Raw genomic sequence first — 27,461 nt, 5'->3', positions numbered from 1 at the left:
CTTGCCAAAATTCCTTCAGCTAGATAGCTGAATCATTTCTCTTCTGACCTCTGTTGGATCATCAAGCCAAAGGACATCCCTGCCAGCCTGCGTATGCAGTCCCTGATGATTCCTCTCCCATAGCCAACACAAATGACTAGTGATCAATACTGACTTCCGTCTTCCCCGGATTAGGAACGCCTCCAAGCCCAGATGATATTTTTGTCAAGCAAACCAGAACTCTAGTATTCTAGAAAGCTGTATCATGACAGATCTCCCCCATTACGTCCTCAAAGACACCTGCACGCTGTCCTCCATGACTGTCCCTTTCAGAAGCACACACCAACCTGGCCGTAGAAGAGTGCATCGCTGCTCCCCCACTATGCAGAATTTGAACACCTAAGTGCCAGGAACTAATTTAACAAATCAGTAAAATCTACCCATCAGCACTGAATCTAAAATTTCCAAGACCAAGTTGGAAATGCCGAAATGATCGATTTTTAAATTGGAGATGCCCAGGCACCTCTAAGCTCCATGTCAGTGTGTCAGTCAGGCACAACTCTGACTAGAAGCAAGACAAAAAGTTTTGCAGGCAATTACAAGTCAATGTCAATTCATTAAAAACAAACAAGAAGATAGGGAAGGCTGCTTTGATACCCCCAAAAAGAATGAGCTGCAAGTTCTGGACAGATCTGACGACTGGTACCTGGCAATCCAGAACTATGAATACACACTTCAAAGTAACGAGCTTCAAGAAAGCTCTGATTTTATCACCACATTTATATTTGAAATAACTTTTAGAAAAGAAAGTACTAAGAGGCTTAAGTCTGAAGTCAGGAATAAATGTTTTGAGAAGTCCTCTCTTCGTCCCTCACTGGAGCGCTATAAAAATGACGACGCTGTAACAGAAACACTTCACAAATTCAATTTCAGCTCAGCGCTCCTACTCTGTGCTGTTTGAAACAAAGATTTTTATCAGTAATAGTTTTCCTGAATGGACCCTGAAATGAAAACAAACATACACGCAGGGAAGCTTAATACATTAGCTATATAAAAACAGGATAAATGAATACCTGATTAGCTCAGAGGGAACACCTGTTCTTCTATTACCAGTATGTGGAACCATCCAAATAAACCCCATGTATATACGAAATTGAAACCGAGTACCTCTGCACACACAATGTTTAAACTACTGTGCGTATTAACAACATACAGTAACAATAAGATGTAATTAAGCCATAATGTGAAGCCATGCTAACTGGGAGACAACAATGGCCCCGGAACAGACACTAAACTTGTCCTGAAATATATCTGCATATGTGGTTTTTTTAATATTGTTTATGGATTTACATATTTTAGAGCCTGAAGTGACTACTGCAGTCACTCAGCTGTAATCTCTCTATATAACCCAGTTAATTGTTCCCAGAAGTCTGACTAAAGTACGTCTTACAAAAAGAAATATCTAATTTTATCTTTAAAGATTATAAATGATTCCACCAGCTCTCTTCTCCTAAAGTTTTACTACTAATTTAACTACAGCGCTGCTTCTGATTTCAAGGTTGAGCCTGCCCGATTCCCCATTGTTTCTCATTAAACCACCAGATCTCTTCAACATCTGTATATATATATCTGCATATGCATTATGTATCTGTTTATATATAGGTATTTTTATATAGACATGACACCTCTCAACCTCTATGCTGCTAAATGGAAAGATAGAGCTTCTGAACCCAGCCAGTGTTTGGTTGGTTGGTTTGTTTTTAATCCTGTGATTACTTTTGCTTCCTTCCTTTGAGCTCCCACCTGTGCACAAGTGTACTGGCGTACGTTTAAAAAGCCAGACAATCTCCCTCTTTTTTTCTGCATGTTGCCATTTGAATTTATCAACATCTACTTCTTTGAACAGTGCACTGCATCAGAAACTCATGTTAAGATAGTCAAGATACAATGCTCAGATCCTTTTCTGCACCACTGCTTGCATGAATACAGTCTTTCAGGGCTTAATATTATATGCCTTCTTTTTGCCCAGCAGCATTACTTTTGACTTGGCTACATTAAAATGAACTACGTTGGACTGCAAATGCAGTCAACAAACCAGATCATAGGGCAGGGGGGAAACAGTTCTTCTCATCTTTTCTTGACCTTTAAATCTTTTAAAAATTCAATCAATAACCTGCAAGAATTTAGCTCTAGATCAGGACTCCTAAACTTGTTAGCTTACCATCACCCACCTTCAGCGGTGGTAGCAGCTTCCACCCATACAGATGAGCAAGCGGTAAAATTGAGATCCTTAGGCTATATGCTTCTGTTGGCAGAGAAGTGCAATAGGAGCAAGTTTGTAGAACAAAAGAGCTAGTGCTCAGGTGCAATGTCCACACTATGTATGTTTGGAGGGAGGAGTTTCTTTCTAGTGACCTCTTGCATTGAAGCCCATTAGCAAGTAGAAGAGCATTAGGTACACTCCTAGAGTAGATATTTTATCCAAAAGGAATGGAATTCACAAACCCTAAAAACTTCTCTATGACAAGCATCAAAGTGCAGTGAGAACAAATGGGAGACCCACTTCAAGAGCACACTCACCCCCAGGCAGCACTCCTGGGTGCACCTTCTTGCTGCTGGAAACCGGAGCTCTGAAATTCCACTCCAGGTCACCTAGACCTGAACCATAACAGGGTACCCTACCAGTAATAACCTCCTTCATCGCTTTCTCCATGTAACTACATTTTGAGATGATCCGGTGGAACAGTTATTCGTTTAATGTGTGCCCAGCTAATTCTATACAATGCAATCTAAAAAATCATAGCAGTAACTCAAATATCTTGGCCAAATTAAAGCCCACAGTACCAGCAGAAAGAGCCCCTCATCTCTAGAGTAGGCATCAGATCAAGTGAAAGCCCGCCAACGCATTAACTTGAACTCTAGACAGCATTACAAAACCCATACTGTCTCGGACTCCAAACTGAAGAACGCAACAAAAAATTCAAAACACAAGAAAACAATCTCCCAGAAGATTCACATTGTGCTTATCTACACACACAATGCTTGAAAGGTATTTAAGAAGATGACACAGCCAAAATGGGGGTGGGGGTGTACCCTCCTTTATTTTAAAAAAAAAAAAAAAAATATATATATATAGCAGCAGTCGACACAAGTAACTGTTGGAACAAAAATGTTTTTCCCGTTTATTTCTTTGCTGTAGACCTAGTCACTGTACTATTATGCAGATAAAGTCTGACGAATGAAAGGCCTATGTAACCAACAGGAGGAATAATGGATACAGGTAAATGTAATTACATACTGTCGGGAAAAATTATTAGGGACAACTACTGCAAGAGGAGCTGCCTCCAACTGATTTTTTGAGAGGAGTACAGAACATCAGAGCCTCTTCTTTTAATAAGCATTGTGGGTTTTGTACAAACTAGGTGTATAAAGAATGTGAATAATAAAAAGCATCTAACAGACGAATTTGGAAATAACGCATAAAAGAAACCAGTTAGATTCTTTTCTTGCTTCTACAGAATTGATAACCCTCACATTAAAGAAACAAGAACAGAATTTAAAATACAATGTGATTTTTATCTATTTCTTTTTAAACTTCGATAGCATGCTTGTTCCATCATAGCTGCATCTACATGACAATTTTTAATCAAAGTCCATTTTGGGGGGTCAAAGGACACTGCATCTTCCTTTCAGCATTTCAGATGGTTTCAAAACAATCTGTGGAACCTACACTGATTCAAGTTAATCTTAATTCCTAATATTTTACAGAATTCCTGAAGTTAGATAAAATTCATATTGGAAAAGAGACATTATTTGTCAATTCTTGTAAGAGTACATGATTTCATTTATTTCCCTTAAACTCAAAATGACGTTCAGTGTTATATTTTTAAACCTAATACAAGAACCAACAGGAACATATCCACAGGGTTTTTGCTAAACCAAAAAGGTAAGACTGAATATAGGTACATTTGCATAAAAATCTCTATCCAAGAACATTTTAACATGGAAAACCCTAACATTTAGTAAGCAGGATGGCATACTTAGTCATAAGCTATAGAAAATAAAGAAATTCATAATGCCTATAAAGTCTAACAGCTAGCAAACAGCCTAAAAATAGGTTCCTTAACATGCTAAAAAATTCATGGCTTAACAAGATATTCCTTATGTTTAAAAGGTCTGTCACAAACAAACTCCTGATCAGACTCTGCCCTCACATCTGTTGAGACAAACCTGCAGAAAAAGAATGCAATCCCTCTAGATTTATGTCAGTAGAAAGAAGAAGGAAAAAAAAAAAATCAGAATCTGACCTTTCAAATTCATTTTTTGGTATTTATTTGGGTATTCTTTTAACCAAGTTTCTTTCACTGTATTGCTCAACACAGCTTTGAGCCACAAGACATTGAATATGATGTTTCATTTTGGCTATAGAGATTACAGTTTTATTTTACTTGATTTGTCATTACAGAAAAGATAAAGATGACAACAGGAAGCCAAAGGCATTTCTGCATTTAAAAGAGAAAAGGACAAAGTAATATTATCCCATTCTAAAAGGTACATCTCAAAAAAGTTTCAGCCATCTCTTATGGGCTGGCAACCATCCACAGATATTGCATAAACATCACGGTAAACGGCAGGGGTTGGGTTTACAGTTTTTGAAGAAGCAAGTAGGAGAGCTGAAATGTTGCTCACCAACAAAAAGATTCATCCAGATTTCTCAGTTTAACAGCTTGTCAATTTTTCCCGTCCAATTTTTTAAATGAAAGAAATGTTTCCTTAATCTATGTCTTAATACCCAGAAAACACAAAAAGCTCTACTACATACACCCTTTAGGATACCATAGTTGAATGAAATAAATGTTTGTTATTATCTATCATTGCTTAATCTACCAGCAAAATCAGCATCATTAGTTTAAGCCTCCACATCTTCTTCAGACAGGAGCAAATTTTATATTAAGTGTCCAATTATTGGCTCATAAAGTCATATTACTGGCATTTCCTTCTTAGCACAGGGTGGTTTAATTGGCAAGGGCCTTTTTTCCTAAGACTAGCCTAATTCTAAAGAATGTCATATGCCTTTCTGAACAACACATCAAACTGCAGGGGAAGTACTCTGAGCAATACCCTCCTGAATAAATCCATCCAGCTTCGGGCCATTAACACAAATCCCACTTGATGACAGTGACGAGGCCGCTGCAAGCTTGCTTTGGTGGCCATTAGGAAATTCAATTTTATTTCATTTTTTTAAATAACCAGTAACATGCCAAACACTTCTGTATACATCAAGCTAAAGCGAGTGGTTTAAATAAGTGGACATGCACACAGGTTGACAAATAGCCAAGTGATTTCACATTTAGCTATATACAACATCGTATCATACACTCATGAGAACAAGATGAATATATGTGATATTACTATCAGGGATTAAGGTTTCAATGGCATGAATTTAGGATGACTGGCAGTAAAAATATCCAGGAGCTGTTATGCTGGCTACCACAAATGACTGTTTTTCAAACCCTTATATCATAACACCACCACATTTTAGAAGTAATTAAAAATCTCAGAGTTTCTGAGGAATTTTACAGGCAACCTTTTTCTATGCTAGTATCCGCAAAGCCAAACTCCTTTTGGGTCAGGAACAGAGAACACTAATATAGACGTACGTTATAAAACTTTAAAACAAAAAAAGGCTCTTCCACAGATACTACTTTTTTGGACATTTTAGATAATTAAGATAAGAAAGCACTTTAGCCATTAATCCTTCTTTATTAATATTAGTAACTTTTTAAATGATCAGCTTCAGACTGGTATGCCTTTTTGTCCTGCTCTTAAATGATGCCAAAACTCACAAAACAGCTCCTTTCTTTTTCCCCTGTTTACAGTACTTTCCTTTACCTCCTAATTACAGTAGCCCAAAAGGCCAAGCAAGAAATACTAATTCCTGGATTCATAAACACTAAACATAACAGGGAGGAGACCTTCCAAAGGGACAAGGAACACCTGTGCTCCATTTTGATCAGTTTTAAGATACTGGTCTTTCAATCAAAACTCTCCCGTGACAATTGTGGCAGGCAGTGAATGGGGACACTAATTTCGCCAGGACATAGATACCGCTGTTTTCTTCACTATCATGACAGGTCAGAGATTGTCAACGTGACAGCTCCTTTGTGAACACAGTTGGAGACCTAGATGAAAATCCTCAAAAGCAGATAAAGGCAGCAGTTGCACTCATGAAGTCAACTGTGTACAGTTAAGTCTGTCACATTATACAATTATGAGCACAATTCTGCTTGAAACAAGAACATGCACTTATTGCAAAGAACAAGTTACACCAAACATAATGCTTCAGCACAAAGTGACTAATGCCGTCTCTTCACCAGGCAACATGTGCTGAAAACTTATTTTATATAATATTAGAAGTCCTACCTTTCCCTCTAGGGCCTGTATAACTGTATTCAGTGATGGAGAAGTCTTGCTTTTATAGGCAAAGACCAGGAGGAAAAATAGCATTTTTATCAGAAAGCCTACCTGTAGAATACAAAATACCTGCAACGCAAAGCCCTGATGATGTGGTTTAGTAGAAACACTGCATTAGCATTCGTTGGGATGATCGACAGAAATCATTCATGCATTTGCCATGGATTCACTCGCATAAATTCAACACCAGAGCTCAGCATCCTGCTCACATGGAATACAACCACCAAAGTGCTTTTCCAAGAGCACATGCACCAAGAACACTGCTGGTTGCGACAGGCTCAATTAGGGGACTCCAGCTTTCCAACAGTTGACACCTTCATCAAAGTGCAGGTGTCTGTTGCAGGCTAGAGTTTCTTATAAAATTTAAATGTCACAACTTTCTCAGGAAATTCTTTAGGAAAAAAACATGTCCGCTTCCCTAATTACTTAGGCATCTTTTTATTTGTAAAAAATCCAGGTTTGGGCCGTCAGGGGCCACTGAGTAGCCAGATACAGGGTTTGAGAATGTTCTCACTCCTCCCCTGCTTAAGTACCCTGGCACTGAAGAGAAAACGTAGTTTGAGTTCAGCACTGGAGCCCAAATGCAAGGCAGAAGAAAGTAAGATGAAGAAGGGCATGATGCAATGAAAGGATCAGGGGAACACTGGAGAAAAGAACATAGAACAGTTTTCCATCAAAAATGAGCTACGCTGAAACTGGAATTCCTGAAGCTCCATTAGCAACTATCTGTGAAATCCACTGGAAAAATTCACACTGTATCTTTACCTCCAGTGACTCCTCCATATCTTAGTTACAGACTATACTTAAGAAAATTATTTAAACCCATGCTTTTCAAACTATTTAGGCAATGCATCATTTCCTTAAGATAAAAACAGTTTTGTGAATCAACATAAGCAACTGCAGGGACAGTAAGACATGCTAGCAAAGGGGTTTTGCACCTCTTCTGCAGTTCAAGTTCAGATTCCTTCATAGGTTATGATTTATGATTCAAATTGAACATTATGAGCAGTTACAGATCAAATTCTTCTTGTTTCTTGGGGCCCAACCTAAGACAACACTAACTTGCAGAGTCTTTATTCTACAAATATTGCTGCAGTAAACAACTATAACCAAAGTCAATGCGAGAATACAACCTCAGTAACAGAAATGCTAAAAAAAAAGAAACAAATTTTCCCAGAAGGAGAGTTTCGAGGCATCTTCTACACACAGAAAAAGCACCCAATTTTATTGAAGTTATCTGTGCATCAGTGTCCTGTCTATACAAAAGGTATGATACAATTTGTTCATCACAAGGGGTACAAGTAAGATTAAACTATCATTTGCAAACCATTTAGATACTACAGTGCAGCACCAGCAAAAGAATTCAGCAAAGAACTAGTAATTCTGTATTCAGACTGGTATTTGAATGGTGCATTAGACCACATGCTGAACAAGTAACACAACAGACTGAAAAGCAGTTCATTCAGAAGATTGGTCCAGTACAGAAGGGAGAAAGGGAGGGTGGGGGAGAAAGGGAAGAATCTGATCACATAATTATAGGCTTTCTGACAATGCATACACACAAAGAAGCCATATTAAGATTTTTCCATACACCCTTAATTCTGTTTTTATCCTTCACTATTAACTGCTTGGTGATTCTGTCACAATTTACAGCTATTTTTGAATATTACAGACAAGCAACACAGCATGTATCTGTGTGTCAGAAAAGAAATAAGGAGCATATATAATGCAATGTAAAATCTCTTCATGTTTTTCTTCTTACAGCACATAGCCAGTGGATTCCATGATCACACAGTACCATTAGGAAACCAACATCACCAAATCTATATTTAATTAATTGCCTTCTCATTTAGATGACAGGTTATAAGGGTTCCGTATGGCAGCACAGAATAAACATTTTAAAGCAGTGATTGATTTTGCCATTCGCAATGAACGTTCTTCACCATACAGCATCTGGTATTTTTTCCATTTTTACATTGAAAACACTATTATTTGACAATTTATATATACAAGGCAGGGCGTTATTGTTGAGTAATATTGCTCACTCTAACAGCAGCTGCTATGAATCCACATAATACAACCAGGAAATTTTCACACTGATCATATACAACATTTTTAGCATTTATTATTTAAAAATCATTATCTGTGCATACTTTTAGCTGTCTCTGCCTAAAGTACACACTCAAGAGCTTGGATAAAGTTCAAAGAAAGCTAAAAAACTTGCAAATTATTCCAGTATTTATACTGGGGGGGAGAGGGAGGGCAGGTGTGGAGAAATGTGATGGACTCTGATTTTATGGCTGCCGGCTTTCTCCATCAGGAAACAATCCAGGTTTCCTTTCATACGTTTGTGACACTACAATAACCATCACCTACTTGACTTTAATTAAGCATATATAAAAATCAATATTTTTGTCTTTGGAGAATTATCCCCAAGTGATGTCTAGTAGAAAATACAAACCAAAGGCCTCATTTAATCCACCTACTCCAGGGTTCAATTTTGCCCACAATGAGTGACTGGAATTCCAAGTGGATTTAAAGAGACCATGAGAAAGAAGGAACTCACCATTCTAACTACTTCAGGGTAAGTCTGCTCTGTCAAACAGCCTCTGCTTATTGTAATGTAGTCCACCAGTTCATTAAGAGTGGAGCGCTTGTATTCTTTCATTTTAAGGTCTGAAAGCGTGTCCATGAAGTCAAAAATGACACAGCACTGTTGAAGTTTCTTTAGGAACAGTTCAGGCTGCTCTGAAGATGGAACGTCTATGAAACAAGAAAGGAAATCTTTGTGAGTCTGGCATCTTATTATACAAAACAGGATTTCTTTTTGAAGATCAATTTCAAAGGAAAGCAGCATTCATACAATTTTTGTAAAACAGAGCTCAGATTAACAAACGAACCCCTTATAGGAACTGTATTACTATTGTGTGTTTGAGATCTTGAACAATATGTTGTAGAAGTAATTTAATCACCACCTGCTATTAAGAGAATAAAGTTCACCAAAAAAGTCCAGGCTGAAGTGGAGAATGCAAACACAACAGCATTCAAGACTTAATTCTATGACATACAACTACTTTCACTGGAGGCTGACATTCACCATTGTTAACTTACACTCCAAAGAGGGATGGAAGAACTGTCAAACAGATCAAGCTTGATTAATTCATATTTCTAAAAACACTGCGTCATTTATAACTCTATATGAATATGCATATGAACACACAGCAAGACTATAATTCTGCAAACAAGTTTTCAGATTCAATCATTACCTCCATGTTGACACTTTCCATAGCAAAAATCAACTTTACTGAAACACAGTGAGGATTTTTTGCTGTACTATGAACACATAACATGCATCAATAGGAACATTTTCACACAAAATAATAGTATGTGCTTGACCAATAAAGTAAGCAGAATGTAGTACTTACTACTTTTGCTGTTTTCTTAATTCTCAGTAGATAAAAGACTTAATAAATAAAAGAAGTATCAACTACCTAATAGTTCGTTAGTTTACCAAGTGCATCAAAAGAGTACACAAAAAGCTGAGTTTATCCAATGTTCATGTACACAAGAGGCTAACAATAGCAGAAAGTTGCAGAAATGAAATACGCATTTTTACTCTGAAAGTATGCCCTCAGACTAGAGGGCACTTCACTTCCTTTGATCTACTTTTATTTTTAAAGGCACGAATGCTCTGTCAGCACCGGAATCCAACGAATGACCTTCCAAGCCACAACACAACACGTAAATGAAAAATTTTGCTGATTTCAACTAGAAAAATATTAATAGTAAAGAATTGATGTTTATTTCTTAAAACTTGGACATATTAGTAAAAAGCCAACCTAAGATGGAACTTCTTATTGTTGACACAAGAGTATGTCAAGTTAAGGAATACTTGGTAAACACTGGAAGCTGTTAGTAGTTGTATAGTAGTTTTAAGGACGAAGTACCATGAATCTAATTAAAACCACATACACAACAGTTGCTAGTTTCAAGTTCAAAAGACCCATGAAATATTACAAGGTTATAGTATATAGCTGCATAGTTTTAAAAAGTACTGATAGAGATGCAGGACCCCAGAGGCACTTCACATCAGCTCTCTGCATCCCTTAAATACTGGAAAAAATAAATATGGATTGCAGTACAAATAAAGATGCTACGTGCTTTCTGACCTGACATGGTAAAGCACAACAGTTTATTCAACCTTCTTCTGCTTACAGCACTGCAGTAGTGACATGATACAATAGGTTAACAAACTGCATCCCACAAAGAACAACCAAGATCTTGGTAAAGTTTAATTGATGAAACCAGGCAGCACACACCAGTCTCATATTCATAAGGCTTGGGTAAGCTCTACAACAGCTGTGTCCAAAGCAAATTAAGGGGGAAAAGAAGTGGTACAGTTATGACACCACACTTTGTATCATCATAGTTATTCACCCCACGTTCCCACAGACTATATTCATCTGTGGCACAGAAGATTCAAGAAACGTGGTCCTGCAGAACCCCAACAAGAAGAGCTACGCAGGAGAACAGCCCCCCCAAACACCTCTGGAAAACTGAAGGTCCCAAAACCAGGTCACCCTAAAGCCATTCCACTGGCCAGGTGTCTCACATGAGTTCAGATGCCACACAGCAGGCAGCGCTGAAACTTAAGATAAGCCAAGAAATCAGAGAAAGTCATTAGCCCTCACCCATTACACAAAAGACCATTTCCATTGGCGACCTTTCTAAGGTTACAGCCTTACAGGAGATAAAGGGCCTGGGGAAGCAAAGTACTTGTGAACTGACACGTTACTGCTTTCTTGATTACCTGCCCTCCATTAATACAAAAAAGGAAAATGGACATCAGAATTCACTGTTACTAGCAAGCAGGCAACAATTAATTGATTAACAATCTCTTCCAAAAGACAGACTGTAAATACAAACTGAAAAAAGAGAGATAAAAGTGCAATCGGTTACTTCTCAAGAGTATTATTTTTAATTCTAACTTCCACTCTTTATTATACTACCTATAATCTACCTTAGAACTTGACAACATGTAAATGGTATCAATAAAATCTATGGTTGCATTGTTCTACATGGCTTGCACGCATTTAGTTTGGCCAACACGGACATCCTAGTCAAAGAAAACCACAGGCTGAAATCAAACAGGAATCCATTAAGATACAACCCAGCGCAAGTTATAACCAGACTCAAATGACTCGAGATTACACTTATTCTAAGGTAGGGTCGGTATTAAATAAAAATTTTAAAATGACTAAAGCATTAAAATACCTAATAAAAGTTTGTTTTCTTTTTTCCTCCAGTTAAGTATCTGGAGGTGTGGGAACAAAACGAAAAAGATAATTAAGTTGTTCTCAAGAAAAACCACTCTAGAACACCACATGAAATTCATGCCAGCATTACTACATCAACGAGCCATGGGAACTATAGGGGCAAAAAACAACATCACCACCACCACCACAACCAAAAAACCCACAAACCAACCAACCCCAAGACCCCATGAAATAAAACCCCAAAACTCAATTCTTCTGGTCATATCTGCTTTTCTTTATTCAGCAAGTTGCCATTCACACTACAAAAGACAATTGCAAGCAGTTTCATGTAATAATATTTTTCATCATTCTTAGGAATTCGGGGTGCCTTGGGAACAGGGTAACACCTAATGCCTAGGTTTTTTCCACTTGGAAACAGGAAAAGTATATAAGAGTAAATTTTAGGGAGTCCTAATATGCACAGCACGAGAAAAGGACAGCCAAAATCAATGAAATCGGTATTCCGTGTTCCCAACCTTCCCGCAGAGACTATGCCATTAGTTGGTTTTGGTTTTTGTTTTTTGTTTGCGTTTTCTTTTTTGGGGCGGTTGGGGGGGGGGGGCCTTAATCCTCTACCACCTCTTTCACAGCTGTACAAACCTTACTGACAGATCACTAAGAGGGGACTTCCCCGGCCACCCTCATGCCACTATTCAGAGCAGGGAGGCACACTGGTACTTGGGGCACAGACCTATCGAGCTCCACAGCAGAGTTGAACTCTTTAATGCAATGACTTGAAATGAAACATGCAATTCCTTAGAGATGTTCACAGTTAGTTGATGAAAAACAGCAAATCATTTTCTTCTCAGCAGACGGATACTCAGAGGTTTCAGTGAATTCTGCAACATTTTACTCTCGTGCTAATAGCAGCCACACATTAGGCCCCAAATTTAATAACCTGCAATATTAACGTATCTACTTTCAGTTGAAAGAACTGAAAATTGAGCAACTGCTCTAATAAATCTATGTAAATACCTATAATTCTTTAATCATCTATAAAATAAAAGCAGAATGACACTATAAGTGGCATGTGTGATTTATGTCCAATGCACAGGAGAGTATACATTTATTAAAATAAAAATTTAAAAGAAAGATAAACTTCCATCTGGATGACTGAGAACTCTCCTCATTTTCAGAAGGTCTTTGCTACAAGTTAATTTTCAGGCTTGTCAGTTTTCTCTTTAGCCATTTAAAACTGTATAGTGCTTTTGAAATACACTGCGTATTCACCGATTCAATGGAAACTGGCTTAGTGAAAGCAAGTACTAATACATCTGAACAATGATAATCAAGATAGAATCAGAGCCTTTAACAAAATCAAGTGTTAAAGTTATCAGAAAAAATGACAGAAAGTACTGTAATTTTTTTTTAGACATGGACCACAATTGTTACTACAAGGGCTGAAATACTAATTCTAAAATGGCCAAAGCAATTCAGTTTCTCACTTAATAGCCTTTTTCCAAAATAATCCTAATCCAACCAGCCCATCCCTCCTCATCAGTCATCTCTGCAGTCTCTGCCTTCGGCATCCTTTTATCAAATAAAGACATAAAAATCAGATAGCATACTTTTACTGCAAGTATCTAACATATATAAAAAACATTCATGTTTGTACTACATTCATATTTTAAGTAATTTACAAGTAACCAATTTTGGATCATAGAAAACTAAAACTATGCATCAGAGCAGCAAAAGTGCATCCAGAGAACTGAGCTACGGTTCTCCTCTCAGTGGTAGAGAAAAGCCAAGAAGGGGGAGATACTGTAAACCTGGATCAGTTCCCTGATCCACTTTGGCCTGTAGTTTTGCAATGAAGGGTATAAAGCCGGGAAGTGAAGAAGTGAAGACGGGGGGAGGGACTGAGCTGCTTAAGCCAGCACGACCACTGTAAGGAAAAGTCACAGGATTGCAGATGCAAGACAGTATAGGGCCTCGAACTAGAATAAAACAAGACAAATGATGCAGCTTACATATAAAATATTAAGCAAAACTAGGATATGCTCACACATGCTACCCTGCACACACATATGTACTATCAGAACATTTATTAATAATTAAAATCCAAATGCCCTCAGAATAACTATTGCTTCCAGTATACACATTACTGTTATTAATTAGCTTGATGATGACATTTGCATAAAGAACTAGCATCATCTTCTTGTAAGTTAGTAAAAGCGAACACCACCACATTAACATGAAAAACAAAAACACGTACTAAAACCAAAGTATGTCCAGAATGGGGGACAGAGAGATTAGTAGTAACTTTTTTACTCACATTAATTTTAAGAACTTCCTTATAATTTCCCAACATCTAAGAACTCTATTCACTTGCCTCCACCCCCCAAGATTGTTTCCTACATTATTTCCCTATCATATCAGCTTGATGTTAAAATAATTCCCCAATTTTTCTTCAGTTTCCGTATCTTCCAGCTATTAAGTAAACCTAGGATTATGATTTTTCTAGTTAAGTAAAATCTCCTTGCGCCAAAAATGCTCTAAAACACCAAACCAACCCTTCCCGCTGTGCTGCCACTCACCAAGCCACCGAGTTAAACATAATCGACTACTGAAGCATGGACCTACCTGCAGAAAGTAGGCAGTTGTGGATAAATCTCTTTATGTCTACATCTATCCCCCACAGGTCACTACGAAGATTCTATTTTGTAAGAAGTTAACTTTCTAGTTAGCTATTTATTTAATAGCTAACTAGAAACTATTTATTTTCAAATTAAAACTTGCAAATTTGAATTTGAAAGCTTTTTGGTCTTCTTTGAGAAGTTCACTTCAAGAGAAGGGCTAGTGACACTCAGCTCAAAGTTTTAGCCAAGTCAGGGTCCTGCCATACATATACCCCAGTACATAATGACTCTAAGCCACTTTCCACAGTAGAATATTGATCTTAAGATGCCAAGAAGTACAAATGTTTGCCCTCTCTTTCTTACACACACTTCTTGAGAAAAGTAATCGCTATCCTGACTGCATTTATTTAATTTTCCTGCCTGGCTGTCAATATTATGAATGCTCTGTGGAGTCAGTAATCATTCATTTATAACAGGCACTTTTTTCAAAGCTGTTTTCCCAACCCATTCTCTATACTTAATAATTATACAAGCAGGGCAGCAGTTAGGAATCGCGTTCCAAATACATAAAGTCTAACCAGTACCAACATTATTCACACAGCAATAAATACAGTGGGACAAACTCAAGCTGACTTTCATGAGTGAACACGCACAAAAAGAACAGCGCAACATTAACATAGTTTCCACCACATTCAAAATGCGTGATTAGAGGTGCAACACTTCTAATGGTGGATATACTCCACCACTTTTCCTGATAATCAGTGCCTCTTCAGATACTCAGTCACAGAATTGAGAATTACTTCCCCCACTGTAAATTTCTCCCTGATCAAACTGAACAAGTTCTCATCAGGTGGGAGTCTCCTGGGTAGTCTCGCAGGGATCCTGGATACTGCAAATCCCTCTACTGCTTGCCAATACTGCCCAATCATTTCACAGAGGTTTTCAACAAACATCACTTACTCGGCCGAGTAGTCTGAAAGCAGTGTAGATCTAGCATTTGATTTGAGTGCCTGGAGCGCATATGGAGTAGCATTACAAGCAGCAGGGGATATTCCTTAATAGATGTACTCTTAGTCATATACACTGCCAAGATTTTATAGCGTAGATATACTTTTAAATGTATTAATCAAAATTCTACCTTTACTCACATATGTAAACTCTCATGAGCTTCAGCCCCTTAATAGACACACGGATGAAAGGCTGCCGCTTCCTTCATCGCAACACCAAGAATTAAAAACAAATTGACAATAAAAAGAATTTCAACAAAGCGTATTTTTTAAAACTATGCTTTTAAAGTTTATGAAACTTCGATTAAACTTTTTGCGTACTTCCACAGCAGGCACGGTGCAGGCAACAGTTTAAGCCTCCTCTCTTCCACTCATACGGCTCAATCCAGACCCACGGCAGTCAAGGTTTCAATGAAAAGATTCGTTTAGGCTACACTCTGTCAATCTATGACCAACACTTGTTCATTCCACCACTGACTACACCAATGGTGTCTGTGCTGTGGATATCTTTCAAATTGGAAGTGGACCAAGACCACAAGCTTGGTTGTCAAAGCTACTGATGAGCCATAGCAAAATACTATTACATCCATACTTGTTACAAAAGGACTGTATTAATGCAGATGAGCATCAATGATGTGCTACCCTCAAGCAAGCAGAGAGCTTCCAGGGTGCTGTAGGTTTTACAAGTTTGGATTCTCTTACTCATCACTAACCTAACATGATGAATCCGTTATGAAACAGAGTTATACCAAGTATCTAGGTTAATAAGCAATTGAGGAAATATATAGTGGATAGTCAGAACTCATGAGCAACTAATGGAAAACGAGATTACCAGGGTATTTGGGTACACCAATCACTGTTCTAGGTCCCACAAAAGTATAGAGACTCACAAGATATTTGGTAGTATGTAGTGTCCCTCATGCTAGTACTAATAATCACCACTTAGTAGTAACCATGTCTTTTTATAATCAAGCAGCAATGCCTTCCTCCTTAGGTAAGCTGACAACACTTTCCAACCCCTCCTCATTAGTTTGTCAATGAATGGGAAGAGTTTAGACTAATGGAGTAAACCAAGACAGTCAAAGTTTACCTACTCTACCTACAAGTACATTTAAGCCAAAAATGATCCAGGTCAAAGAAGACAGCAGAGAAGGTACAGAAAAGGATTCAAATGACACAAATTTTAGAGAAAAACTGATGGGAGAAAAGCAAGTGGATGAGCATACCAAAAAAATTCAGAATAGATGGAAGAACAGCAAAGCAGCTGTGAATATCATGAGAAGGGGACAGAGTGGGAAGCCAAAGAAGGCAGCGAAACAACATAAAAAAGTATTTGAAGACGAAGACAGAAAGAGAACGATGTAGAGCATGAGCAGGAGACTTGGAAAAGACAGAGAGGAAAAAATTGTTTGGGGAATAGGTAACACAATGAAAGTGGCAGAATATTTTAAAAGGAAAAAATGGGAGCTCAAAGTGCTTAAGCAAAACAAGAATGAATGACTTAGTGGTTAGGGGCTAGCTTTGATTAAGCAGCTACATATCTGGAGGTTCCGGACACTCTGTGACTTTTTTAGTCCCAAGCTGATCACAGGTTTTGTATGTTGCTTTCTCCCCCCCCAAGGTTTTTACTAATATTTCAAAAATGATGATTAGTGATTTTTTTTTTTTTTTAAGGGAAGCAAAAAGGCTGGCAAAAATACACAGAAATGTTATTTCAATTTCCTAAATTGAATACGTGGCATAAAATCCCCAAATAAGACAAAAATACTTTGCTGAAACACTGAGAGTTATTGTGGCCAATTTTCCTGGACTGACTCAAGTTTCTTTTATACTGGCTCAGAAAGTTTAAGCTAGTTGTTTTAAGTAGGTTATTACTGAATTGCACTTTCAAAGTACAAGCTAACCTTCATTCAGAAGAGTTGAAGTCAATGCGTTTGCTGAACAGTCACCAGAGAGAGCTGCTGTCCATGTTTGTCCTGCCACTTGTGAATATTGACCTGAGGTAGTGCAGAAGTTATCAGGATACCTTTGAAACACACCTTCTGCCTAACCTTCTACCATTAGATATGAAAGACATAATTGTTACTTTTCAAAGTGTTCTCCAAGGGGAAGAGGGGAGAAAAAAAAATTGGGGATGGAAATGTTCTTTAAAAAAAAAAAAAAAAAAAAGGAAAACCCCAGAAACTGTTAGTCTTCAACCTTCTACATTTATATAAACATAACCATATGTCCACTTTCAGGATTTGTGGTTGTTTTGAGGCTTGTTGGTGGGTTTTTTGTCTTTTTAGGCACTGACCTGTTAATTTAGCTAGGTGCGTAAAAAAACAACCCAATACTATGCTGGGAGACAACACTAAAACCCAGTACAATCAGCTCACACTTTGGAGCTCCCAGAGCTGTGTTAGAACATCCTTAGTCTAAGAATCAAAATACCCACAAACTTAAAGATCTCTGAATCTACATCATGCTCCATTACAAACACAAGACTGACTCTACATGAAAAAACCTTTGCTGTTGGGTTTTTTGAGACTCCAGGATCAGTAAGCAAGTATTACTCCTTACACCTTTGCTCAATTCTAGCTGGTAATGCCTCCAGTGCTGAATCATCCATTGGTTCCTTTCAGCTGTTACCAGGAGGAGCTGTACACCAGAATTAGTCAGGCTTTTCTGTAGACATTTCAATAGCAAAAGCTACAGGTACAGCAAATGCAAATCCAAAATAAGCTGAATTTGCATACTTGCTCAGCTCCTCTACCCTAAAACACATCACAAAGACCAGAGACAGGAACACCATGTCAACAAAGTCATCTCATTTTCCAAGTGGTTTCTCAAATTACAGACATAGAGCAAAGCTACACAATAGTGTACACTTAGTGCTCTGCTGGGTCACCCTACTGCTGTCTTCTGTTCTTTTAAAATCACTAGCAAGTCTTCAGGCTGGTTTTCTGTGTGTTTTTAATTGCCTAGCTGGTCTCTAGGACCCTGCCATCCTCCATCCATTCCTAAGTTCTTAGTAGAGCACTGGAATTCCAAACGTCAACAGAGACACAAGTCTTGGCTCATTACTTCAGCTCTATCATGCTATGCTCATATCACTTTTATCTTGTACTTTGTTTCTGTTAATTTTACAGAGCATGATGGATTACACTGCAGCTTCAACTTTATCTTGCTACATCACGTGCAATTTTTTTTTTTTTTGTGTTCTAAATTAATGGCAAATATCAGAAAATGGCAAGACTAGCAATTTATAATGAACACCTCACGGTTTCCAGGTTCCTTGGATAGCAAAAATATAAAACCCAGAAAAATGTTCGCAAGTCCCAGGCTACTAAGAAACACCTTTGCAAAAAAAACCATGATGGCCTGCTGACCTAAGACAGAAGAATCCTTAAAAGGATTATTGTCTTGCTTTTGGTAAGATTCTTATCAGATCACAATTTTTTTCTGCATGACATGAGAGGCTTTTGCTCTGTAACGTTTATTAAATATAAGAACACAAACATGTCACAGCAATCTTACAGTTACTTTCCATTCTAACTGCAGTCACAAGGTCACAAGGCAGTTCAGGATTTGCATTGGAATTTGTTTTGTGCATTAAGTACATCATGAAATCATGATAAAATTATATAGCTGTACATGCTTCCTATAAGAGTGCAAAAATTATACCTTGCTTAGTAAGTGCTCTGAAACTGCCATCCGTCCAAATAAAAATATGCAACATTCATTTTGCTCAAACTACAGAGTTGCTCTATGAAATTAATTCAGAAACACTTAGACACTTGCAAAAAAACTGATCCAAGAGCATAGGAAACCCAAAACATAACTTTCATCCAAACGGGCTCAGGATTCCTACTCTGCTTGATACTGACCCACTAATTTATCCCAGAAGTCACAGGAGTACTTCATTCTCCAGTGAAAGAAGTAATTAAGTGAGAGCTATTCTGCATATGCAACCCACTGTCTAAGAGCTCAGGCTTATATTTAAAAATATTTGCATTTATTAACTGAAATAATATACATACATATAAAATATAAATTCTATAGTCCAATTCATACATTTGGAAGTGTTTAATTGAACCCTGAAAACATAACTTCCATTCCCTTCTCATTTGGCAGCATAAATTTAGTCAATTTATTCTACTCTATGCTAATTTACCACAATAGTCTCCCAGTATTTTCCAGTAATGCACTACGCAATCCGACTGTCCACCATGTGTTTGCTCTCTCATTCTCTCCGTAGGAGAAGCAATGTGTGTAATGGAGTAAGAATTTTATGGAACCGCACATGTGCAAGATGCTATGTCTGTGTAAGAAAAAGACAAGATTTAACAAACATACCCCAAAATTATGATGGAAGATGCGGAAGCAAACTGGGAGTTCATTCTACAGTCCCCAAACAGACCCCCCAGAAAGCTCACGTGTGTTCTCCTTACTGCAGAAGCTCCAGCACGACAGAAGAACAAAATTACTGGGTTTGGCCTTCATTATTCATTTACTCTAAGTACTAGTTTCAGCCCACTGAGATCCTCTGAGATCAGAACCTACACCTCAAGCTGGATTCAATGTTATGCCAAAAGCAAGCTGGGATTGCAGGGGGAGACGCATCTGCAGCGGCATGTCCCTCAGAACACCAGCCACAGCACTCACTGCTCATCTGCATTTCCTGAGCACAAGAACATAACCCCCACTACATCCCAGCTGAGCCACGAGAAAACACACGAAAACCTGAAGGTACATCCTGATCTACACACTGGGATAACATCTCCTTGCCAACTTAGAAACTAGAAAGCATTACTCAAAAGATGCTACGTGAGGACTTTGCATCCACAAGCAATCCACGTGGTTTATTTGTCAAGAAAGGAGGTTACCACATCACTCCCTCCTTCAAGATATTTTCCTTGCATAAGGCCTTCTAGTGCTTAGGCTCAACCAGCTGCCCTGAGATATGGTCATCTGTAAGGCTCAGACTATGTTATTCAATATCTTATGACAATAACTCAAATTAGTCAAGCTGTTAGTTAAGGGAACGCCCTTTCTCATATTGCCAAGCCCAGCAGATCTGTCTAAATGACAGAAAATAAATAAATAAATCTACTTTATTTTATTTTGCTTTTGCAATTACTGTAGAGCTCTCCCACGTTCCCTGGTGCACAGAAATATATCCCCATTCTAGACTATTTCTACAGCAACCATTTGATCTTCAGATTATTCAGGATCTGGAACAATTCACCAATAGAGGGGAAAAACATGACATTTATACAATACTCTCCTATAACCTGTCAAGTTAGTCTGTGTTACGCTGGATATTTTATGTTATTTGTATCATCATTACACATATCTATGCAAACATACCAGCTGTTCCTTTAAAAATAGGATCTTCTCTATCACAGAATGGCACAGCTCAGTTTTAAAACAATGTAAATGAGAAACTCATTTACTAGTAATTATCATTCACCTTTAGAGTCCACTGCTCTGTTATACCTAAACCAGGTATTTTTGCTAAAACTTGGAAAACTGACTGACATAGAGTATTAGGCCAGTTTTCTACCTTTTAAACAGCAACTTTTTTTTGCTTCTTGAATAAACGGGGTAGACATTTTATCTCCCTAACACACAGTTCTACAGAGCAAAGAACTCATTTCTGAATATTTGTAATTATCTAAAGAACAACCCTTATCACAGCCTTGCATTACCATAATGTGTGTAGACGATTTTTCGTATCATCTTCACCTCTGACCTCTTCCAAAAACACTGAATAAAAAAAAAGCGGTTTTCTTTTGGCGGAATATATTTACCTGCACGCATGCATATCAATCATAGGGTTTCTTGTCCCTCAGAAATGCCATCTGCTACTGGACAGACAAATCTATCCGATGATCACTGGGCCTTGGCACCTGCAGTGAATTTCTCTAGAGATTACTTAGCCCCTCTGCAATACGACTATCAGTCCACAAAAGTATATTCCCTTTAAAAATAAATATTTGACCCATTACAAATAAAGAGGTTTGTATTAAGTTCTTAAGATTCATAAACAAGTTTGAGAAAACTGAAAACTGCACAGACAAGGTTATGTCATGCAACTAATGTAACCAAAGGTATCGCTCTGCTGCGCATGAAGTCACTTTGCAAAACTCTATTAGTTTAGACTGTTACAAATATTAACCAGACATAACAGTTTAGGCATTAAATACAATTAAAACCTTTCCTCTGTGGTTCCCAAACAATACTCTTCATCATCAACTGCTACCCTCTCTACCTCTTCCAAACTACTCATTAGTGAAGGTGCTTCTCTATTGAAGATGATAAGCTGAAATTAGATTACCAACAATATTTATCCTCAGCTGTACTGTGGTCGCAAACTTCATCTTCAGTTGGCATCCTGGCCAAATTGAAGTCAATGGGAGTGTTACGTTGGTTCATTAGAACTGTGATTACACCTTTGCTCAAATTGGCAGAAAGCTCATCGCTTACTAATCAAGAAAAGGAAGAGCAATCTCGTCAGTTTTGTATTCCACGAAAAATTAATGGAGGAAGAACTCAGCAGGCAAAGTGTGCATTTTGCAAGCAGGAAAAGTGTGCATTTTGCAGGTTTATACATACACAGGTCAGTCTGAAAGCTGCTCTTCATAAGTGAGGTGATCCAAATGCACTATTGGTGAATTAGCTTAACTTTTAAAAGGCATTTTTACAGAGTCTTTGCAGGTACAGATCACTGATCAAGAAAGCAGGTATAGTACAGCAAACATGCTTTGTATCTGACCATATAAATACACAGAGCATACATTCTCTAGCTTGCCCATACTTTTTAGGAAGCAACAGGCACACTACTAGACCACGAGCAGGAACTCTTTAACTTACACACATCCTTTGAGTATTTAAAGATAGGTCTTCAGGTGCATCCTTTCTTGCCTTCTTTATTTTTCATGAAATATCAAATTCACTAATACATTATTAAATGACAAGTAGAGCGTGCCATTCACTGTAAAATTAGCATTTTAAGTAATCACCTCCGTTGGACTGAAGTTTGTCAAGAGAAGGCAGCCAACATTCTACATTCTCTTTATTTTACATTCAGGCTGTATCAGCAGACACATATACAGATGGCCCTTTCCCAATCCAATAGCTAACGTGCAGCCAAAGCAGGTCAGTGAAGAACAAAAGAGTTTTAAACTATACTAATCCAGTGGCTTCAGTATCTTAGAGAAGTGACAGAGAAGGACCGTCAAAACTGTTGTGGTCACAGACCACGTTATAACCGTAAAGGCTAGAAAGCAAAATACAACCCCATGCCATCAAGTTCCCTTCCCTGTACCTTGCATATTACTCAATTATTTGGTCTCAGGGACTCCAGAAGTAGTCAACTAATCGCCTTCAAGCAAACCTACTGAAGCAGCACTTCTGTGTGCCTTCTTCCTCTGACAGAGGCATTACAGTATCAATCCTTAACAGAAGACCTAACAATCTAGCAAGCTTTACACCCACTCCTCTGTTTCCTGTCGTTTTCAGAGGATGTTACAGCTTGTTTCATTTTCATATCAATGCTAGCATTATCTCTTTTGTCAGAAGGGAGTGAAGAACCCAGCTCAGGCACTCCTTTGGCAGCAGAGGCCCTTCAGTTTGAGAGTCCAATTTGGTATTACTTCTCGCCATTTCTCTGAGCTGCTCCTACCTTTGCCTGTTCATGGAGTTTCTCGCGATCATGACTGTAATACTCCTTTTGGAAGCTTGCCTCTTTGTCTTGCTTCTCTCAGTCTGCAGCTGAAGACCTTCTCCAAAACAGCCCCCAGCTTCTCCAAATGCCATCTATTTTTACCTAGGCGCTGCGGTCTCATTCCAGATGCTGCTAATTGGCCCCTTAGTCACAACTGGAAAAGTATCCTAGTTGAGTAACTCTTTCTGAGCTGCTGCATTGAGGAACCTCTATGCCTCATACTTGCATTAATTCAAATGAGGAAGCTTCCAGTAAATTTGTTCCCATGCAAGACGAAACCCAGAGTTTAATACAAATTAACCAGATTTTAGCCTCTAAGATTCTATAGCAACTTCATTCACACATATTTTTTGAAGTAATGACTTTCCTGCGCGAGAGTTTTATGCATTTAAAGTTCTAAATCCTGTAAGGAAGCACCACATAAAACAGGAGATAACTGTAGCACTGGAGATCAACTGTACTCTACCTATTCACCAGTCTTTCCCCCATACACACATATTACCTAGACCAATCTGTAAACTTGCAAGGATCTACTTAAAAAAAAAGACAGAAAACCCACGTAAAGTTAGATTTTTAAAGAGTGAAACAAGCGATGACAATACACACACACAAGCAACCCACTCTGAAACAGGTGTTCTTCCACGCAGACTTCTTTCTTACATACATGACATAAAACAGCTGGCTTCACAGCTACAAAATTATGTTTCAGACAACTCAGGGAGCCCTGCTTGCTTCTTAATCGCTTTGCTAATGAAAAGTTAAGTTGAAGCATCTTGGAATTTCCTCCCAACTATTCTGCTTCTGCATAGTTATCAACCAAACTGGTACAAACAGGGAAAACCGATCATGAGACAGACAGACTAGTCAGGCAGCTTTTACTAGGAAAACACTGGGAAAAGTAAATAACTAAATGATCTAAATTCATTCTGAATTACTTTACAGTCATTGTAATACTTTATTATTCCACTAGAAAGGCAAATTTAAATGCTGAGTATTTAAAAGCCATTACTTCAGAAATATAGAACGTAAATGAGAAAATTACCATTTTATTAAGAGAACTTGACTCATTTTTACTAATGAAGACCGCAATCTTTTAATACTAATATAATGAATCCCTTCTAGAAATTCTGAGGTTACCACAGAAAAACACAGCATGCGTTTTTGACAACATGAATGCAACTCTCAGATGTCCTGAACATCATCTGTAAAAACTAAAAGCAGAGCTTTTCAACAGATTAGTAATCCTGGATTCAGTTAAATACTGGCAGGATTAATACTATTTCCTAGGACGAAAAAAAGATCCTGTTCCACCCCATAAAGACTGCATAGGCTGCCAAGAGTAAAGGGAAGGGCCTTCAGCTGTGTGTAATTAAGAAACAGCCATTTAAAAAAATGTGATGTTTTGGAGAACACAGCATCCGGTAAAACGGTGGAGCACTTTTTCCATGTGGACCCAAGAGAACTTGAAATCATTTATTCTGCAAATGAGAAACTGAATGCTTCTATGATGGTTTGTTTTGCTGAGAAAGGAACAACTTTTCACTTGAAATGAAGGCAAAAAGGATCTGCTTTAAATGTGATTCTGCCAAAAAGAATGAACACATACAGCAGACTGCAAAATCCTTGCCCTGCAAACCACCACCACCATTAGCCCTGCACATCCCTACTTCCCACTCTCACATTTGTTTTGTTTGGTTTGGTTAGGGTTATTTTTGTTTTTAAAGAAACAGTTCTGTATGCCTGTGTACAACTTTGGTCCAGACTGAGGACTCAAGTAATAGAGCACGAACTCAAGTTAATTATATTACAGAAAAGTCATGCACATCTATTTGGGTTCAAATGTATGGTGCCTCAAAACCAATGAGGAATCCTTGCTTCCCATTAAAGCACCGTGAGGGACATTCAGTGCCTGAAAGGCGTGAGGAGCAAGCAGAGGGAGAGCAAGCCTCTGTAGGACAAGCAGAGCCCATCACAGGAGCACCAGGCAACCTGGGCCCTATAACCCAGCTCAAGAGCATCCCTCCCACTCTTTCTCCAACTCCCAAGCCTCATGCTTGTTGATCCAAAATGCTGGAAAAATGTAGGGGAGTTTCTAGCTGTGGACACAACTGTGACAGGACAGGACATGGTTATTCCCGGTTACACACTCACATTCTCCATAGAATGTTCAGGCACAGCCAAAGTAGTTTTTGTGCAGACCAAGGCCTGATGGTTGTTGATCATTTTAAAGGAGGCTCCTCTCCTCCGATCTCTTGATGCAGATGTGGCAGGCAGGTGAGTCAGCCTCAGAGCTACGATATCTGTGACAAGCCTAGAGACTCAAGGGATCTCTGGTGGTACTCAGCTCCAATCAGTCCAATTGCCCTAGGCTGGGCTCAGCCGCAGGATAGGACACCACTGACTTTCCATGGCGTGCATCCACCCAGCACACTTCCCTCCCGGCTTGGACTCACAGGTCCCTACTGCCCATGGGGCTTTTCTGCCATTTCAGTGTCATCTCCTGCACTCAAACAGGCCTACCAGAGATGGATGAGCTCTCCTGAGTTGTTTGTCCTCACTCAGATAAGGTGCAGAGAGCAGCCCAGTTTGTTCTCTCTCACTGCACACAGCCTTACCTGGACACGCAGGTTTCCTTGGCCTAATGCGAATGATCCCAATCGATCAGGATACAGCAAGGCAGAGGAAATGAAAAAAGGCTGCTTGTGCAATGAAGAGGAAAATGGCAGGTTCTTCTGCTTTGGGTACTACTTTTCCACTACGAGATAATCCTTCCTTGAGGCATTGGCACCACCTTAGGGCACTCATGGTGCAACTATTTACCCCCGGCCCTCCCTTCAGTAGCTCAGATCACCTGAAAAAAAAATCAAATTACTCCAAAATTCAACCAGCTTGTAGACAGATGCATGTTTATGCATCAGTATTTTTGATTAAAGTACTTCTAAGGCAAACAAAATTGTATTACTGTACAATAATGCACTTCACCTATTCAGGAATAGAATTTTATTATAATTTCTCCACATTCTCACTATCTCCAAGTAACAGCATACTAAGTAATACTTGAATTTTCTTCTTTTTCTAATGTTACAAAGTGCTCAGAGTTAAAAAACTTGAGGGAAAAGTGGTTTAGTTATTAGAGCAAGCTCAGATACCACAAACAGTTTGCCTGCAGTAGCACTTCCCTCCTCTCTCACTTGCAGAATAAATTAGCTCAAGCAGAGCTCTCTCCGTTCCTCTGTACTCGACCCAGTTCTGCTATCGGGGAGCTCTAATTCCCCTCCACTGCACTGCACCTGATACAGCCCAGCTCCTCTTATACAAACAGGTCTGGCCAGTTCCTCTCTGCTTCCTGATTCTGTGACTAAGCAACAACTTCCCTTGGTTTTCCCCCTTCCCTGAACGTCCTACCTTTTCTTGTCACTACTTAACAAGCTGCCATCAACCCTTTACTTTTGGGTAGGTCTAAGATAACAATCATGGGCCATTTTACGTTTCTGGGCTTCCTGCACTTAAAAAAAAAAAAAAGTTTTTTTCTTAATATAAGTAATGAACTCATTGAAATCTGTAGGAAGAAGAATTTTAGAACTATTTGAAAATGTTTAGGTAAAAAAAAAAAAAAACCACACAACTGATGACCAGGAGAAACGTCAATAATAATTTCAATAAATCAATTTCAATAATAATTGAAACTCCTACTGTTTTCTGAATGTCCAAAGTGTAGAATACACAGGCTAACAGGAGGTGTACAAAATTCCCGCTGGACTCATATTTTGAAATTAAGCTTCTTTTTTAATATGCCTAATAAGCAATGCTGGTGTCCTTTCTTAAACCAAACAGAAACACAGTATTTTTTTCCTATGGAAATATTTAAGAACACATGACTGGTACGGAAATGTCTGGATTTATAACTTCCACATAAAAACTTGGAAAACTGGAATTCTAACTTGTTTTTAAAAGTCAATTTTACCTTTATTCTGCACATAATTCTCTACCTCCAACTGGAGGAGAACCAGCTCAGGCCTTGGCACGTTCAATGACAACTTCAAAACTTGTCTTAACTTCAGCAAAAAGATGTGCAAAAAATAAAATATACTGCAATCTCTCTTCTGAATTAAAATACAAACACAGTCCCTCTTAACATCCTTCAACACCGAGATCAGCCCTTGCCTTGTTAACGTTACCACATAACACACTAGCCAGAGTAACACAGACATTAACACACACCTCCCTTTACATGCCTACCTTTCAAACAGTGAACCTGATTCAGCAATCGTTAATCAGGCAAAGTGCTAATATAATCAAATCAGACTTGTTTCTGAATAACACGAAAACCAGTCTTAATTCTGAAATGCAGGAAAAACTGTTACAACGTGGAGACTGATCCTACGCTTCCTCAGGT

General features: G+C 38.4%; 1 protein-coding gene across 3 annotated transcripts in view; it reads right to left on the bottom strand.

The window, feature by feature from the left end:
* Positions 1 to 27,461, bottom strand: part of PPP2R5E (protein phosphatase 2, regulatory subunit B', epsilon isoform) — a 74,611-nt gene that overhangs the window by 26,473 nt on the left and 20,677 nt on the right. For all 3 annotated transcript variants that reach the window (XM_009332725.1, XM_009332726.1, XM_009332727.1), the window contains exon 2: positions 9,020 to 9,216. In XM_009332725.1, the coding sequence (XP_009331000.1) occupies positions 9,020 to 9,216 (197 nt within the window). The remainder of the gene's footprint in view (positions 1 to 9,019; positions 9,217 to 27,461) is intronic.

The sequence above is a fragment of the Pygoscelis adeliae genome, unplaced genomic scaffold (genome assembly GCF_000699105.1).
Source record: "Pygoscelis adeliae isolate BGI_AS28 unplaced genomic scaffold, ASM69910v1 Scaffold179, whole genome shotgun sequence".
Classification (NCBI taxonomy): domain Eukaryota; kingdom Metazoa; phylum Chordata; class Aves; order Sphenisciformes; family Spheniscidae; genus Pygoscelis; species Pygoscelis adeliae.
This window is presented reverse-complemented; position numbering and strand designations above follow the sequence as displayed.